The sequence below is a fragment of the Ascidia mentula genome, chromosome 9, assembly GCF_947561715.1.
Source record: "Ascidia mentula chromosome 9, kaAscMent1.1, whole genome shotgun sequence".
Classification (NCBI taxonomy): domain Eukaryota; kingdom Metazoa; phylum Chordata; class Ascidiacea; order Phlebobranchia; family Ascidiidae; genus Ascidia; species Ascidia mentula.
Genome location: NC_138574.1, coordinates 12,616,331 through 12,633,072, shown reverse-complemented (window position 1 = coordinate 12,633,072; position 16,742 = coordinate 12,616,331). Strand labels below are relative to the sequence as shown.

General features: G+C 37.8%; 1 protein-coding gene across 2 annotated transcripts; it reads left to right on the top strand.

Annotated features, from left to right (window-relative positions):
* The first annotated feature begins 5,102 nt into the window (after nt 1-5,102).
* On the top strand, nt 5,103-16,612 carry LOC145914696 (uncharacterized). Of its 2 annotated transcripts, XM_083002514.1 has the most exons (29): nt 5,103-5,123; nt 5,974-6,130; nt 6,571-6,698; nt 6,923-7,032; nt 7,175-7,307; nt 7,365-7,423; nt 7,494-7,659; nt 7,758-7,901; nt 7,971-8,090; nt 8,262-8,455; nt 8,860-9,065; nt 9,378-9,456; nt 9,717-9,951; nt 10,273-10,478; nt 10,791-10,950; nt 11,317-11,446; nt 11,798-12,014; nt 12,246-12,341; nt 12,609-12,750; nt 12,819-13,070; nt 13,362-13,514; nt 13,716-13,825; nt 14,177-14,343; nt 14,419-14,756; nt 14,787-14,824; nt 14,891-15,053; nt 15,199-15,329; nt 15,591-15,738; nt 16,057-16,612. In XM_083002514.1, exons 2-29 carry the CDS (start codon nt 6,045-6,047, stop codon nt 16,263-16,265), a joined length of 4,320 nt encoding a protein of 1,439 aa, XP_082858640.1. In that variant the 5' UTR covers nt 5,103-5,123; nt 5,974-6,044; the 3' UTR covers nt 16,266-16,612. The 2 variants fall into 2 exon arrangements, with proteins under 2 accessions (XP_082858640.1, XP_082858639.1); XM_083002513.1 differs by having other exon boundaries at nt 14,419-14,824.
* Nucleotides 16,613-16,742: the final 130 nt, after the last annotated feature.

Below are 16,742 nucleotides of genomic sequence, written 5' to 3'. Positions count from 1 at the left end.
GTTCACTTGCCCAGAAGAAAAATGCCGTCTCAGAGACAGTAGGAAGCTACAACGCGAGCAGTGCAGTGGAACTGAACAAACATGTTGTACTTGACTTCTCAACTGCGGCAACGGAAAGTGCCATATGCTTAACAGGACGCAGTCCAACTCAACGACGATACGTGACCATACACATCCTTTCAAGACGTTGCGATGTTCTTCACACGTCCCCCTTGTTAAAACCGCACTAAGCAAACCAGCACAGCAAACTGCATCAGTCAAAATGCAAACCATTTATATAGAAGCATTGGCCCACTCAAAACCCATTACATATACGCATGAATAATGTGCGCCGTCTGCTTTGACAGGCATCCGGTTGTAAATTGCTCAGGCAGGGTAGGAACGATCAACAACGCCCATCGCAATGCTGCACGAGCGGATATGCAAGTGTTCGCAAGTTCAACCGTTATACAAAACAACACGGAGCAGGATGTTGCAACTTTATAACATAACGGAGGAAATGGCACCTGTTTCAATTGTTTTGATGGATTGATGACACACGTTGCAACGTTGTGTTAAACCTGCATAGCATTGTTGCCAGCACCACTGTATCTAGGTTTTAATGCGAAATGTGGATGTGATTATTTGCTCACAATAAACTTTCATGATTGCTACAACAATTAATTGAAGATTGCCAAACCTGTAGCTTAATGCACATTTAAGCTGTAAACTCGTTTTTATATTAGCATCAAATGTTGTGAATTTCATGCAAAATAGTCGCGCAAAAAAATTACAGTTTTCGTAAATACATAGGGGGCCCGGCTGGATGTAGCATATGGTTTGTAGAACACGGAAACGGAAGGCGCCTCGTCAAGTTGCCTAGTCGATGAACGATCGTAGAAACACGACGGAAAGCTGCTCGCGCATTCGGGAAGCTTACTGCTCGCAGCTTATGTTACAACATCTGACAGTGGCTCAGAAAATAACTATGCACAAAACAGAAGAGGAGATAAACGTGCTTCCCTTCCCTTGCTACTTTGCTTCTATGAATATTAAGCACAGGCTTTTACCTTCTCATTTAAACATACATATGCATTTAGGCAACGGAATATTTCAAAAACAAAGTAACGATATCATATTGGACTTCAAACGAAACTTGTCTATCCAAGGCTTGCTGCAAAGTAATGGCAGGTTTTGTGATTTTAAGCAGCAAATGACAAGGGTTGGGCGAACCACGCATGCAGTTTACACTAGACACAATATTTTTGCATCGTGGAAAATTATAATAAAATTATATGCACTGGGACTTTGGCGATTTGCCTGTACACCCACTTGTCGAAGCGTCCATATTGATCAAATGTGGAAACACAAGAGAGTTTTTTTACCATGTGGGTACTTCTCACCTAACGCAAATGTCTTAGTGGTCGAATGCATTAATAACATTAACACCAAACCCGTACAGTCTCCATTCACAATAACCTCTTAGCCTAATCTTGCAAACACAGCAGGCGTTAACATATAAGGGTCAGAGGATAGCCGCTTGTCACAATTAAAACACTAGGCCATTAGCATATACGATGCAGCGCAGTTTTAATTGCCTAAGTTCCCCTATAAGTAATTGGGAAATCCCGTGGAAATGTGTTCCATCACCATGACAGTAAAGTTGCCATTATTATAAGGATGTATGAACGCCAATAAAATCCCCTCCATACGGCCGCATTGGAAAAATACAACTTCAGTGTAATATACATAAAAAAACGCCCACGTGTTTGTTATAACATCAATCGTATTGCGTTGATAAGCGGGATATGATACAGCGTTTGGAAGTGCGTTTTTCGTTCGGGCGCTATGTATGCGTTTTAGCCTGTGTTCCGGACGTAACAGAGTAATTATAAACATCCTATCAATGATGTGTATGTTTTTCGCATGCCCAACAGGATTACAATTGGCCAAAGTTAAACGTAAATGCTTATTTCAGTATACTTAATGTCGGATGTAAACGATTATAAGACTTTTCGTGTTTGCCATCTTGCATATTTCTAACTGTTGCACAAAACTGAAGGTGGAGATGTAGTTGCCTGCCATAAAAACATCTCCATCTACAATCACTCGCATCGTAAGTAAGAAGTATTCGCATATCCACCGAAAGAAGCTCTATTTAATTCGTTTTTGCGACTATACTTAAGGCTAACACTGCACATAAAACTCTTGTTTTACTCCTATACTCTGCAACGACCGACGATACGCTGCCACAAACACAGCAACTTTTTGTCTTCGTCAACTTAAATGACAGATTGATCAATAAGCGTGGCAACGCTGTTTCAACTTTTTTCTCAAACCGCATTGCCGCAGGTAACTCCAAAGCGTTGAGCGTGCAGTGAACGAGACGCTCCGTGCTGGCTCGTGCCACGTGCAAACACTTGTACTACCCCGCCCTTGCTCGACCTACCCACGCTTGTCTCAATGCAAATAAGTGGAAGTCGGCGCACACACTTTGCCGTTCGAGACGATGACCGACATATCAGTTTGCAGTTGGTTACAACAGTTACTATACTTGTTTGATACACTGTTTCGTTCAATTACCGCCCTGTATAGCAATAAACTTTTTCTGTATCGCTTTCGGAATAGTTCAATAAAAATTACCTAGATTAAAACACCTGCGCATCACCAATGTACTAAAAGATAAAAAAGGGAGTATTTGAACCCTTTTGTGCATGCTACGCACGATAGGATTGTGCCTGGTTGTATAGCACATTGTGCGACTTCTGTCTCCCGGATAACAACGCATAAGCACGCCTTTGTTACGAGATCTATCGTACAATAGTAGGAACTGTCATACTACGGATGACACGACCCGATTGTAATTGTGGCATCAAAAACGAAAAAAGAATATTATGTCCGTGTCCAGCTGCTGTGGTTGCAGCCAATCGCTACTAATCTAGCCCAAAAGCGCGAAAAAAAGCAAACACGCGAAAGAATACAAAGACAATGAGTGAAGAATTACCAAACATTAATTTAATTTGCCTTCATTGGACGTAATTAAACTTACAACATCACAATGTTAATAAAACAACCTAACATTAAAATGCAACCTTTTAGCCACATTGTTTCGACACGAAAAAGTCAGCAAAATAAAATCTTTTAGTGATATTGTGTTCAAAATCCGATATAAACAGGAAAACAGACATATTACATTCCTACTACACTCAATCCGTTTTTGATTCCGAAGTGACCCGATAATTTCAATCAGTGAAGCTAGATATTGGATCGATAGACAAATGGTCATAATCAGCAAAAAAAAGCGCAGGAATTGCCAACCCTGATATCAGCCTCAGACCTCGTTTACCTTCGAGATTGTGGAAAATCGCTGGAAGCGATCCCAAGGACAATTACTTGGTTTCGTAATACCCATATAATCGACCCCGCGATAAAAACACAAACCGCTGTCACGTCCACACTTGACGTTCAAATCACGTGACACAGAAACAACTTGGGTCACGAGATTCGACACAACGCAAAGCGCCAAGAAAACAAACCCGAGACACAAGCACGCATCCCGACACTCAGAAACGTTGTTCGTTTGCTTTGCACAGTTTTGCAACCACCAAAATGCGTGCTTGCATGTGGAGAGGTACTCAGTGGAACGATTCGACACGCCCCTCTGGTGCAATTCTGTTGAAAAAGCACACTGCACCCTTGAGCCTCTAATCGGGTAACAACATTCAATATTTTCATTCCGAAATCGACCTTTTCTAACGCCACTTGTCTATGTTCGGGTAATCACACAACTCTCAAAGTCGATCAGTGATAAAAAGAACTATTCATTACCTAATTTAGAAGTTTAACGTTTTGAAATATAATAGTTGACTAAAACGCGGCAAGATTTAACCAATTTTGAATTGAAAATCTAAAGTTACATTGCAAAATATATTGTGGTAAAAAAATAACCATTTTTCAAAAAGCCACAGAGCATAGTGGAAAAGTAGACGTCTAGTGCATTGTTGTAACTGGTACTTTCGACAAAGCATCGTAAATAAAGCTTGATAATTTGACAGGGTTTGATTGTAAACTTGAAATGCGGTGACGAGCACTGCAGGTTCCATGAACAGGGTAATTGGAAAGCCGGCACTGATAAATAGGCGTTGGAAACTATTCAAAAACACAAAAATTGTAGTATTTGACCGAAAACGCCCGGAAGTAAATTACTTCCGATTGTTGACGTCATAAAAACTTTTTAGTATTTGTTTCCACAAACTCCATGGGCAAAGACGAAAATACCATAAAAAGTCCCTTGTGTGTCATAGTTATGTCGCAATCATGGAGTTCTCTTTTGCAATCTTTTGCAAAGTTCGAAATATTTGTTGAAATAAACAACGGGTTATTCAACTTACCATCCACATCTGTCACAAAGCTTTTTGTGCACAAACACTATATTATTCACAGCAACCACAAACAGGACTATGTTACGTTCAAAACTTAGGACCACATAAAATGACATGTCCCCAGCTGATCACTATATCTGGTCTTAAAGTTTAGATCGTTGTAAGGACGTTAATCAAAACGTCCACAGAAAATATACACTGCAGTATATCATACTCTTGATTTAAAAAGGTGATTTGGATACACGTATTCATGTCGAGTCTAGAATAATTGTTATACATCTCCATGAACAATTGGGTTGGTTACTAACAAAGAGTTATAACGTAAAGTCACGCGGTTCGTTTCAGATTCAAAGTATTTTGTTACAGTTCAGTTGTAAATACCTCCTAGTATGTCAGAGATACTTAACAGTGTCTCGATAACGCGCATGAGTATCTGAATCTATTTTGACTTCTTCTGCCTCGTCTGGTAAAGTAAACATACCTTTGCAAGTTTTTTGGATAATAGTAGTTATTGTATTCGATCTTGTCACTCGGTTCATGGAAACTGTACATAAACAAGTTAACTTATAAGTAAACGTTGATAGTAAATTGCAGTAGTAAAGTTGAACAGTAATATATAAGTAGAATTGTTAGGAGAATATCAGTAGAATGGAATTACAGGTGTGCACTGGCCTTTTTAAGCTCACCCTACTGAGAGCTGATTGGTCAGTAAAGTCACGTGATGTCATGATTCGCTCGAAATAACATAATACAAGAACAAAGGTACAGAATAAGGTTAAGGATGGCACATTGAAGTAACACGAAACACAGGATATGAGTGATTCATTTAGGTTATCTAAGTCACATTAAATTGGTTAGTTTTATACGGATTTTGGAAGTAAACAGGATATCATTTCATACACGTTATCATAGAAATATAGATAGTTATTGAATCATTCAGGGCATGTTTTGGGGTGATGTTGAAACTTAGGTCGGCAATGCATCATGCAACGGGTCTTGTACCACTTGTACAATGCTGCAAACAGGGCATTGCGTCACAGTGTTTATGATTTGAAATGGGCGGGTGTTACACCATAAAAATAACATGACTCCATAAAAACTTAATTTTCCCAAAAAAAATATTTTATATTAAATGAAATGTAGTGACAGCACTGATGATAAACACAGGTGTGTTTAAAACTTACGCTTAATATATCCAGTAGGCTTCTTTTCAACTTAAACATTTACTATTCGATATAATAAAGAACTAAACACAACAGAAGTATTGGTTCAGCACAAAAAAAGTTAACAAACCGAAGTTAATAAATTAATAAATTCAGTATAGGATAAAAATGAGATTTGCCAAAACTTTTTATCCCCGATTGATATTTTAAATTAGCGACCTAACGCACTTATGATTTTTATGTGTCAATGTTTACCATGTGGGGAATTCCCAGTAAAGAATCCAGTGTCTTTCCCTGCAACGTTTTGCAGAACTAGTTTTGGTTCCTCTTAATAAGTTAACCTCTGAGAGAGCAAAGATTAGATTATGTTGGCGGTTGATGTTTAAGTATATTTTCTAGCTTCAAAGTTTAAAGGGCAAATTTTTGAAATTCGTTGTTTTTTTTTGAAGGTTTCGTTATGTTGTATGTGCACAAAGTGCACAGGGGATAGCGAGTAAACCGCTCACATAAAGCAATAAAAATGAACAAAACTGGGGATATTTCGCGGTCTTGTTGGAATGATTTGCTTGCTTCAAGACCAGATATTTTTCAACAAGGTCAAATTAGGTGGGTTTTTGTTGGTTATACTCTGTCTTGTGTTCTGTTAATGCTTTACTAATGCAAATAATGTCTAAACAAACTGCATCACACTGACTTAAGCAAGTAACAATGTAATATAGTTCAATTGAATGCTATAGGTAAAATTTAAATTTATTATTGCCATATTTAAAAGCGTCATTATTAATATAAGCATTTAAAAAGCATCCTATATGTTGCATACTTATCATTTTGCCTTTAAACTGTGGCATAGAAGTAATTGGTGTTTCTTCTTCATATCACTTTTGACATATGTTCCTTACATCATTTTTATTTGCAAATTATAGGCATTTTTTATTGTATTTTTTGTTTGAAATTTAAAAATACTCATTTGAATTTTTAATTACATTTAGAAGTGTCATAAACACTACTTTATAAGCATGTGTCACCTAAATCAAAATTTTGTACAGATGTGTTCTTGTAAATCAATCCGGGGACCTTGACACAGAAGAAGAGCTTTATAAGTTCATTATTGAACTGGTTGGTGAAGAGGAAGTATTCTATCTTTCTGATGGATTTCTTTTCTTGAGTGAAGAAAGTAATTTATTAAATTAAAAAGCATTTTATATTTAATTAAATAGTTGTACACATATACATTTGGATAACAAAGTCTGTGATATAAACATTCATTTTAAATAAAGGTAATTTAATCAATTTTAGATGGTCACTTGTGAAAAGTTAAAAAAAATGTGTAAACAATTTGTCACATTTTTATGGCACGATCATTCATTGCAAAACTATTTTTTGGGTTTGTTGATACAGAAGCAAAAGCCACAGCAGAAGTTACAAGCCACAAGTTTCCCGAAATAAAAATAAAGCATTCAAAAAAAATTGTTCCACCTGTTCAAAATAATGGCTTCATGCTGGAAACAGTAAGTATTAATTTATTGCAATGAAAACAGTGTAAGGTAAACCATTAGAATTTGACAACATTGCATGTGAATGATGCAGAAGCTGTTTTGGGCAGAAAAAAAATTTAATAAAATTTACAATAACATTGCTTTGATGATTCAGGAGTCAAGGTCACACTTAGAAGATATTGAACATATTTTGAGTCAAAAAGAGTTTGACAAAACTACCTTTGGATCAGCTAAAATCACAAAGTGGAAAGGAGCATACAGAGTGGTTTATCCAGATTGTACATCAGGTTCATATCTCACATTGTAACAGATGTAGATTTGCTGTCAATATAATTTGTTTGTAGACATCTCCGGAATAAAAACAGCTGTACAAAGTAAATCATTCAAAGGAAAACCAATCTTGGTAAGCAAGTTTGTGAAAGAATTTAAATCATATCTTCAGGTTGACTGTCTAACTATTTTAGTTACCACAGGTTAAAGACATTTGCCACACCGACTGTATTCGAGTTAGCAACCTTCCAAGCGATGCAAAAGTGGCCGATGTTCTGGAAGCTGTGAACAGTGTTGAACGGTGTAGAATAACAAAGATTGTTATGCCCCAAACTAGAGAAGCATTTGTTTACTTTTCTGATTACAAAGGTAAACACTAATTGATTTTACTTTTGTTTGAGATTCATTTATGCCTACGTGTTGTGCGGGGTATCTGGCATATACTCAAGCACATGTTGCATATTCAGATGCTAAACATATGGTTGGAAAGTTAAACGAATCAACTTTAAAGTCAGTTGGGGAACTGGATTGGGATACAAACATTAACTTCAAGTTGTATTACCATAAGTCAACTGCAAGGCAGCCAATCGTTGAGAGCACCCAAAATGACGGTACCTTAAATGCGTGAATATGTTTTCCTCCTGTTGCTTAAGGTTAATTATGTCTCCTGTTGCTTACAGTTAAGGACAGTGAAAAGTTAACCCACGAACCAGAGGTCCCGGAAAATAAAGCACAAAATAAAATTGACCCAACTTTACGTTCTCTTCCGGCATCGCCCGAACTTGCACATAAACAATCTGGTAAGTTTTGCACTTTCTGGGTTAGCATTTGACGCTAAACCAGCTATAGATTAGCCAGCTTTTAGCAAATAAAAATTTAAGGTAGAGTCATGTCGGTTGTATCTCGCAGGAGACCTGAAAAAGTTTAACTCGTTTAACAAACTAACCAGGTGTATACTTGCTTTTTGACAGACAATTCCTCTGCAAGTACTTTCGAACTGCAAGTCACTGCCAACCCCGATGTATTGGAGCTCATATTTAAGTCAAAAAGATTGCACGACGATCTAATTTCGACATTTAAAACTGTTGCCCCTGAATTGATCAAGAAAATAGGGAACAAAAAAGATGTTTTTTTCACAGTAAAAATCACAGTGCCAAGTGAACAGGTTGGTAAATATGATTTGGAGCTCACACTTATTTTTTCGTTGCCATGGCATGCAGACCATACCAACCCTGCGTACAGACCAGGTTTTCTACTTGATTAGAATTCCTTATTTAGGGACATGTACCCATGTCGCAAATCGATGAAAATAAATTAAAATTTAATAATTTGTTTTTTCGAAACGTTTTTCGTTTTTTTGGTTTGCGAGTTAGTAGCTTTTCAGTAAAGGAAACCATGTTCTCCGCGTCATTTCCAATGCCGCAAACCGCGTCTCAATACCACAAACACAGAGTTCTAGCATTCAGAAATAATTTTACCACTTGTTGGTAAAATTTCTGACATTTTGGTTTAACCCTCGCCCAATTCTGGTAATTGCGACTCATCTAAAAAAAACGTGTTTATATGCAGGAAAACTATGCAATAGACGGAATTGTATTTGAGAACAAATGCCTGAAAAAAGTGCAAGATTTTCTGTCCAAGTTCGTCACCGAATCTGAAAAGTTCGACTATGATCGTCTCAGTGATGTTCGTTTTGAGAAACAGTGGGACCAAAAAACTGAACACGTTCTTTCATTTTATCGTAGTGACGACTCCTTAGTTGAAGTGTTTGTTAGGTAAGAACATTAGGTTGTTAAAAATATGCAGTTGTCTACACTGACAACGAAGACAGTTGGATATAACACGTCTGCAAAATTTTCTTGCTCTTGCATCTATTTCCAAGATCATACAATTAACAATGGCTTTGTGCAAATCCACCAAAGTATTTCTTCCTGTATCCACATATTAAGCTTAAACTTTCTCACTGCCATTAAAGTAATGCTCTTTAAGAAAGTAATCATGCCCATGGAAGAAATTGAATGTCCTTGAAGGCTTGTTAAGTCATCCGACCATAGTCAACCTCTTCCTAATAACCTATATTAATTCAGGTGGGATGATGGAGAAAAAGGAAAGGTGACTGTTTCTGGACTTGAGTCGGAGGTTGATCTTTTTTTAGAAAAACTGAAGGTAATTTTTGTACGCAGGTGCTGTTGGAAATTAATGAATTAAATTAAAAATATAAATAAATCAAAAACGCTGAAGCGAATAGCAAAAGAAGTGTACCATATGATTAAAAAGAGAGAAATGGTAAAGTTTTTTTTAATGGTATCGGAATTTTAATGGTATCGGAATTGTAAAATGTTTCGTTGAAAAATGTATTTCAAGTTGGTGGAATTTCAGTGAAACTTGAAGATGCGTAAAAAGTATATTTTTACATCTTCCAACAGAAAGAAACTGGAGGTCGGAGTGCTGGAACCAGCACAGAATCCTTATCACCCGACAGAAATGGGAGCCATTCTTCAACACATTCCATTAAACTCAAACAAATTGTCGCAAGATGGTTCAGCGAGATTGCTAAGAATGATGAAACATGTCGGAACGTTCTTTCAAATGTAAAAATCTCCATGTCGGCCGATGGTAGAGGAATTCTGGTTGTTGGGCAAGACCAAGAATGTATCAGAGGTTGGGAAGATTTCGTCTTTTGTTTATTGATTAAATTTGTACCTAAACTATGTAGATGCTATGTTAGAAAAAAAACCTGATCAGATTAAAGCGCACTGTTCACTATACATGATATGAAAACAAAGGCTTTGTGGCACTTGTAGAACCAAACATACCTAAAGTTTATCTTTATATGTAGTTTTGAAAATGTTTTTTTGTTGTTTCGCCTGTTAACAAAAAAATTAAAACGCCCTAGAAAAAATGAACCCACTGATTTAATTCCCTTGTTAATATTCCATCTTTACAGCGATGATTTTGCCACAAATATAAAGTTTTTCTCAGCGAAACACCTGGTAGAGGAGATGGCGCCACAGCTTGTGATATCCAAGAAACAACTTGATTCGGAAGAAGATTTGCGGTTTTTAAAGTCCAAAAGTGGAAAAAGAATAGTAGAGCAAGTTGAAAAAAACGGTGCCTGTGTGGTTATTATCAAAGATAAGTCTTCTTCTCCACCACCTCAAGTTCAAACTATCAAAAGGCCAGAGCCGGTAACAACAGTGTGTATTAGTGTATTACTGTGAACTGTCATCAGTGCAGCTTGGTGTTACTATTGTAGACGATTTTGTCAGCTAGTCAAAGACATTCACTTTGTGGTAACCATACAATCACCGGCATCCGTTAGGCACCAAATTACGTGCAACCATTGAGAACACGGTGGAAAGCAAGCAAAAGCTAAACCAATAGTGCCATCAGGCTCAGTTTTACAATAAATCATATACATTAGCATGGAGCCAATAATATGAATTCATGTGTATTCGTGTCGAATTTTTAACCCAAAATTGTGCTTTTAATCGTTGAAGGGTCATGTGTTGTCCACGAGAAAACTGAAAGATTATGACGTCATCGTGCGCGTTGTGAAAGTTGACATCACAAAGATGACTTGTGACGCAATAGTGAACACCTCTAATACACAACTGGAGTTGAGACAAGGTGGAGTGTCTGGGAGCATTCTTCGTTCTGGTGCGTTCAGAATTGTATTTTCTATCATAAATATTGTGTCGGATTCGAATATTTGACCGAGTCCGGAATATTGACAGTGAATGCCATTATGAGCCAAGTTGGGAACATAGCATGTAGGTTTTGATCTCAACATAACTTACTCTTATTATGGTGCTTGGTGCAATGCCGTTAGGATAATGCATTAAATGGGATGGGAAACACTGGTAAATTGATTTCACGAATAAACACACTACGGCAGGTTTCACTATTTGTAGTTAAATAAGTGTGTTTTCGAGCAATATGAAAATATATGGCGTTATTGTAGGATCGAAAGCAACATGGTATATTTCCATGTATGTTATTATACCAACCACGCTGTCTTTGAAGGTGGCTTCACTATTCAACGAGAAATGAATGATATTCGTCAACGCCGTGGTTACCTTCCTGTTGGCGAAGCGGTCACAACCGGAGCGGGAGATTTACCACCAAGGAAGATCATTCACGTTGTGGGACCGACGTAAGGGCAGACTGTTGCAGTTTATTACCTTGTCCCATAAGGTTTTGTAATTTGGAAAACAAGCCGAGCTAAAAAATAAAAACTTTGTGTTCGTTTACTATACCCCGTAGTCCATACAAAGGGTGATTCAGCAATTAATAAAGACTTATCATAGATTAAGGAACCAGCCTGTTTGCCAGGTGCTACCGACAGATCTGTCCTATCTTGTCAGGTATCCAAAATAACTCATAAAGAGTAATTTTGGACTCCACACAGATTTAGCGATAGTACAAAATAGTTTGGTAGTCATCTTTATTTGATTTGAGCACCCTTGGGTTAAACCGTTATTTTTTACGAAGTGTATTTTTGCAGATGGTACGGACGTTCCCGCGGCAATGACCCAAAAAGATGTGTGATGAAGTGTGTAGAATCCATATTGCGGGAAGCAGACGCCTATCGCCTCTCATCAGTCGCAATTCCGGCCATTAGTTGTGGCGTCTTTGGTGGTGACGTCACCGTATGCACGGGTCTCATTGTGGACGCCATCCTGGAATACTTCGCAACGAAATTCGATTCTTTTGTTAAAAGAGTACGTAATACACTATCAGTACTGTTTTTGTTATACTGACTCATCTGTTACCGTAGAAAGCATATCAGTCAGTGCGATAAGTATTGTAAACAATACTATCATAGTGAATGTTATACATTCTTGCATATATCGGCTGGAGACTTTAATAAATCGATCCATAAAATCTTAGACGAAAAATGGATGACCTCTACTAATTTACTGTATCATAACATTGAGTACAACGCTTTGCAGATCGACTTGGTTGAGTATGGCGATGAATATACTCTGTATTATTTCATGGAAGCTCTTGAAAAGTTCTCAACCGACTGCACTGAAACAACGCCACAGGTATCCAACACAAAATCCTGAACTCAAAATATACATTTTAAAGAATTTCATGCCCCAATTCTGTGTTTTCCAACCTTTCTTATTACACAATACCTTGAGATCCCTTGCCCCAAAGCTGTGTTTTTTCCACTCATTTTTTACCACTCATTTTTAACTACTCATTTTTTTCCAATTTTTTCTCGCAATCTTTTGTCTTCTCGAAGTGGTAAAATACATAGTTTTTAACCAAAGCGCTAATTACATGTTAAAATCTGGGTTTCCCTCTAGTTAACACCTGCGCGGTCTGAGGACCGACCCCGGGACAAAATTAGAATTGGAAATGTCACTCTGCTTGTGAAGCAAGGCGATATCACAATGGAAACGTGCGACGCAATTGTCAATCCAACAAATGCGGAATTTCAGCTTAACGGTGTGCAATTTAACCTCTTTAATTCCTTGTTCAATGGTAATTATTACGACTAATGTGGGTTATTGTAGCAAGCCAAGTTGGTCGTTCAATTCTTGGTCGTGGTCGCAGTGGAAAAATTCAAAAAGAATGCGACGGATTTAGGAAGAAACCATCATTCCCAGATTTTCTTTTAACAAGTTCTGGAAACCTTAATTGCGATAATATTTTTCACCTTCCAGTCCCACAACGTCTTGATCACTTCCAAGATGTGTTGCTTGATTTGTTTCGTGATGCCGACAGACGTAAAATGAAAACAGTCGCAATGCCAGCCATTGGAACGGGTTTGTAATTTTTGATTTTTTGACAGTTTCCTTTGTAGTAGCAAGGATTCACTCCCAAACAAATGCTTTTTATACAAGTAAACAAACAGAGAAAATGTGTAGCCTTGTTAATCCATGCTGAAAATGTAACAACATTATATTTTAAATAATCAGCGATGACGTATTTATCTAATATTAGAATTTATTTGAACTTCTGTGAAATATGTTTGTCTCGTAAGCAAGCCAACAGATTTTAACCTTGGAGGTAAACGTTTCTATAAATTTTAACATTTTGATTTTCAATGTTTACAGGCCTTAAAGTTTTCACGATTACAACAGTTGTGAACTCCATTAAAGCAGCCATTGCACAATTTGTTGCCGGTAATCCGCGGAATTTGAGGGAAATTCGCTTGGTAATATACAATGCTTCCCTGATGCCGGAATGTAAAGAAGCGCTAAGCGACGGTCAGTATACATAACTTCCTCAACCGGTATATAGTAACATTATGCTTGCGAACTTTAACCCAAGTCAAATTCTGAGTATTAGTTTTAAGCTTAACATGTTTGCTAAATTAAACATGATTTCCGATCTACAGTAAATATGTAGGTGAATGACTGCTGTACAAGTCCTTTGTATAAAGAAGTTGTTATACTTTTCCTGAACAGATAGCAATGTCCGCGATCACGATCGCTTCCACACAAAACAAGGCTCAGAAGGGAGAAGTGACAACGGATGCGTTCTACTGTGTGCCAAGGAGCGAGGTCTGGTGGATGAGGTAACGTTCAACGAAGTCCATTTGCAAAGATTGACAGATACCGTTATTGACAAAATATGTGTTTTTTTGGTATGAGATGCCAATATTACATGGCGGGATGAAAGTTTTGTGCAGTTTGGATAAAGTATCCTTCTACACAGAGGAAAAATGTGTAATTTCTTTCGCGAGGGGTATTTTTGTGTTTCATCACCAATCATAGTTTGCCCCGAATACATTTTTTGAACTAGTTTCCAACAGGGAGGAATATTTGCACATCGCCTCGTTACATTGTAATAAATCCTATTTAAATTTAAAGAAATGTCACCATTATCAATATTTGAGGCCAATAACGTTTGATCTGATGTGATGTAGGCGTGGATGGCGCTGCAACGGGGCATGGAATTCCACAGCGATAATGATGACATTTCTGTGTCCGGCAATTCCATCACAGTGTCTTACAACGAAGCCAGATCACGTAACGAAGAAATATATGAGCTTGAGAAGAGACTCGGCGTCTTGATCGAATTTAAATCAACCAGGTGGGCTTATCATGCGCTTTCTTTTTCACTTAGTAAAGTGCCATCGTCATTTTAATATTCAACCGCCTTTTGCAGGGATACAACTGTTATAACTGCCCAAGGAAAGAAAGCTGAGGAAGCGTTGAGGTCGATTAAAAAGATTCTATCTTCAAATCGGACGAGACCCACCAGCAGAAGTCCTCCTAATGTTGAAAATCAACGACCCAGTACAAGTCAAAATCCACACCGACCAACAAAGCGATATTATGAGATACCGCCAACTAAAAGTCCAGGATCTGCAGAGGAGCGACCCCATGGAAGTTATCAGTATTATGAAGATTACGGCCAATCTTCAGAAAGATACGATAATTACCCAGGGACGAGTGCAAGTAGTCATAACGATTCACCACCATACAAGAGAGAAAATGGCGGGAAAAGTCCTTCCCGGGGTCAAGTTAGCAATAGCTACGATTTCAATGAACGGAGACAAAAGTTAGCTCAGGTAAGTTTGCCATTAAACCGATAGAAAAAACTTTAACGGAAACAAATAACCGTGATAATGTTCAAGGACGAAGAAGAAATAAAAAGGCGAAAGCAGAAAGACGAAACGGAGTTGATGCGAACCCGACAGGAGCAGAGGCAAAAATGGAACGAAAACAGGAAATCGGAAAGGAAACAAAACCCCGGCACCCATATCAACAAAAACAGACAGACGAAATACATTGGCCCAGGTTTCTTTTCGCTGTTTACCAAACTTTCCAACAAAATATACATTTAAAAAAATGACGAATGTTGCGTACATTCAAGCTGCATTCGATGTTTTCGGTTGAAAATTAGGAGTTTCAGCAGTTACTTCAATCCGGTTATTTTATACAGGCTGGAATCACTGGAAAGACCTCAAAACAGACCAATGGGCATTGGAGGAATTACACAAAGATAGCCCCGACTATAAAAACGTGGTGGGGAAGTTTCGCAAAGGATCAACTTACATCAAGACAGTCGTAAAGGTAAATATTTGGTCGCGCGGGTAATGTTTCGACATTAGCTCTTATTAACCAGCAAAAAGCGTCGCATTCTCTCTAAAACCGCAGCAAGCTGTGCATTTCACACGCAAGTGTGTGATCCGATGTATTATACAAGTTAAACTACTTGGTAGCCAATAGCGCTAAGGCTCGTAGAAGCACAGCGAAGTGCCAGTTTACACAAACTGAATATATTTTGACATAAGAAAATCTTTCTGATGATTCTCGCCTGTTATTTTTGCGCAGGTTGAAGAACTAAAAAACCCGGCACTTTATCAAAAGTTCGCGCAAGCAATAAAGTCGGTGTGGAAGACTGTTGAAATGTTTCACGGCGTGAAATCGGAGGAGCGAAGCATATTTATCTGTCAAAACGGGTGGAACAGCGACGTTGAAGGTATGATTTGAAAAAAGTAAACATGGCATTGCTGTGGTTATCTTCTACAGGAAATAACATTAACCCGAGTTTCTTTCGACTGGAGTCGGTCTTATGACCTTTGTATTCAGTTGGTAAAATGTTTGCTGATTTTGCCATTCCGTCAGTTGATAATTAAACCGCTCTACGTGAAAAACCTTAGCTGTACGGATGACACGTATTTTTAACAAGCAGTAAAGCGTATTTCCATCCTGGTCACCTGTCATTATCCGATAATATTACAACTGTATCCAGTATCAGCATAAAGCTTTGTGACTGGTTATAATTTTACATTTGCAGCAAGAAACTCTCGCATTCATTTCCGTGGCACAACGTTTCATACAAACCCTGTGCTGGACGTGGCCAGGGCTGACAGCCATAAACTTCGTCGTATGTTCCTTGCCGAGGTTATTAATGATGGCAAAAACAAAAGCACCGGAAACAAAACCGAAGTTTTCAATAATTCTAATGCTTACCCTAAGTATTTGCTCACCTACAAAGCTTATTGATAAGTTTCTTGTGACATTTTGCCTTCAAATACTTACTGTAGTTCCTTTACGTGTTGTATATTAAACTGTCGGTTTACAGTGAACTTCGCATCGTTTAATGTAAATTTTAAACTTGTTGCTTTATCTGTTTTTTTTTATGCAAAGTTTGTTTTATAAACGCTGTATTTGGACTGACAGCTATTCGTTTCTAGTATTTGTACAAATTGTCTTTTAACAATCTTTGTGTTTTATTACTAAAGCCTATTTGTAACATCGCGCACTAGTGCTAATTTACTGCAGCTGATTTGAATAATATATGTTATATCAACGTTTGTACAGCGCCAAATTTACAGATAATAAAGCTAACATTGTGTGACATTCGCGGACCTGGACCAGTCCTACAACATTGACATTACTGTTACTGTGTGTCGGTTTAGTTTGCTCGTGTTGCGACTTTGCATACCACTAGGCTGTGGTCAGCGTGGGGTAAAGTGACAG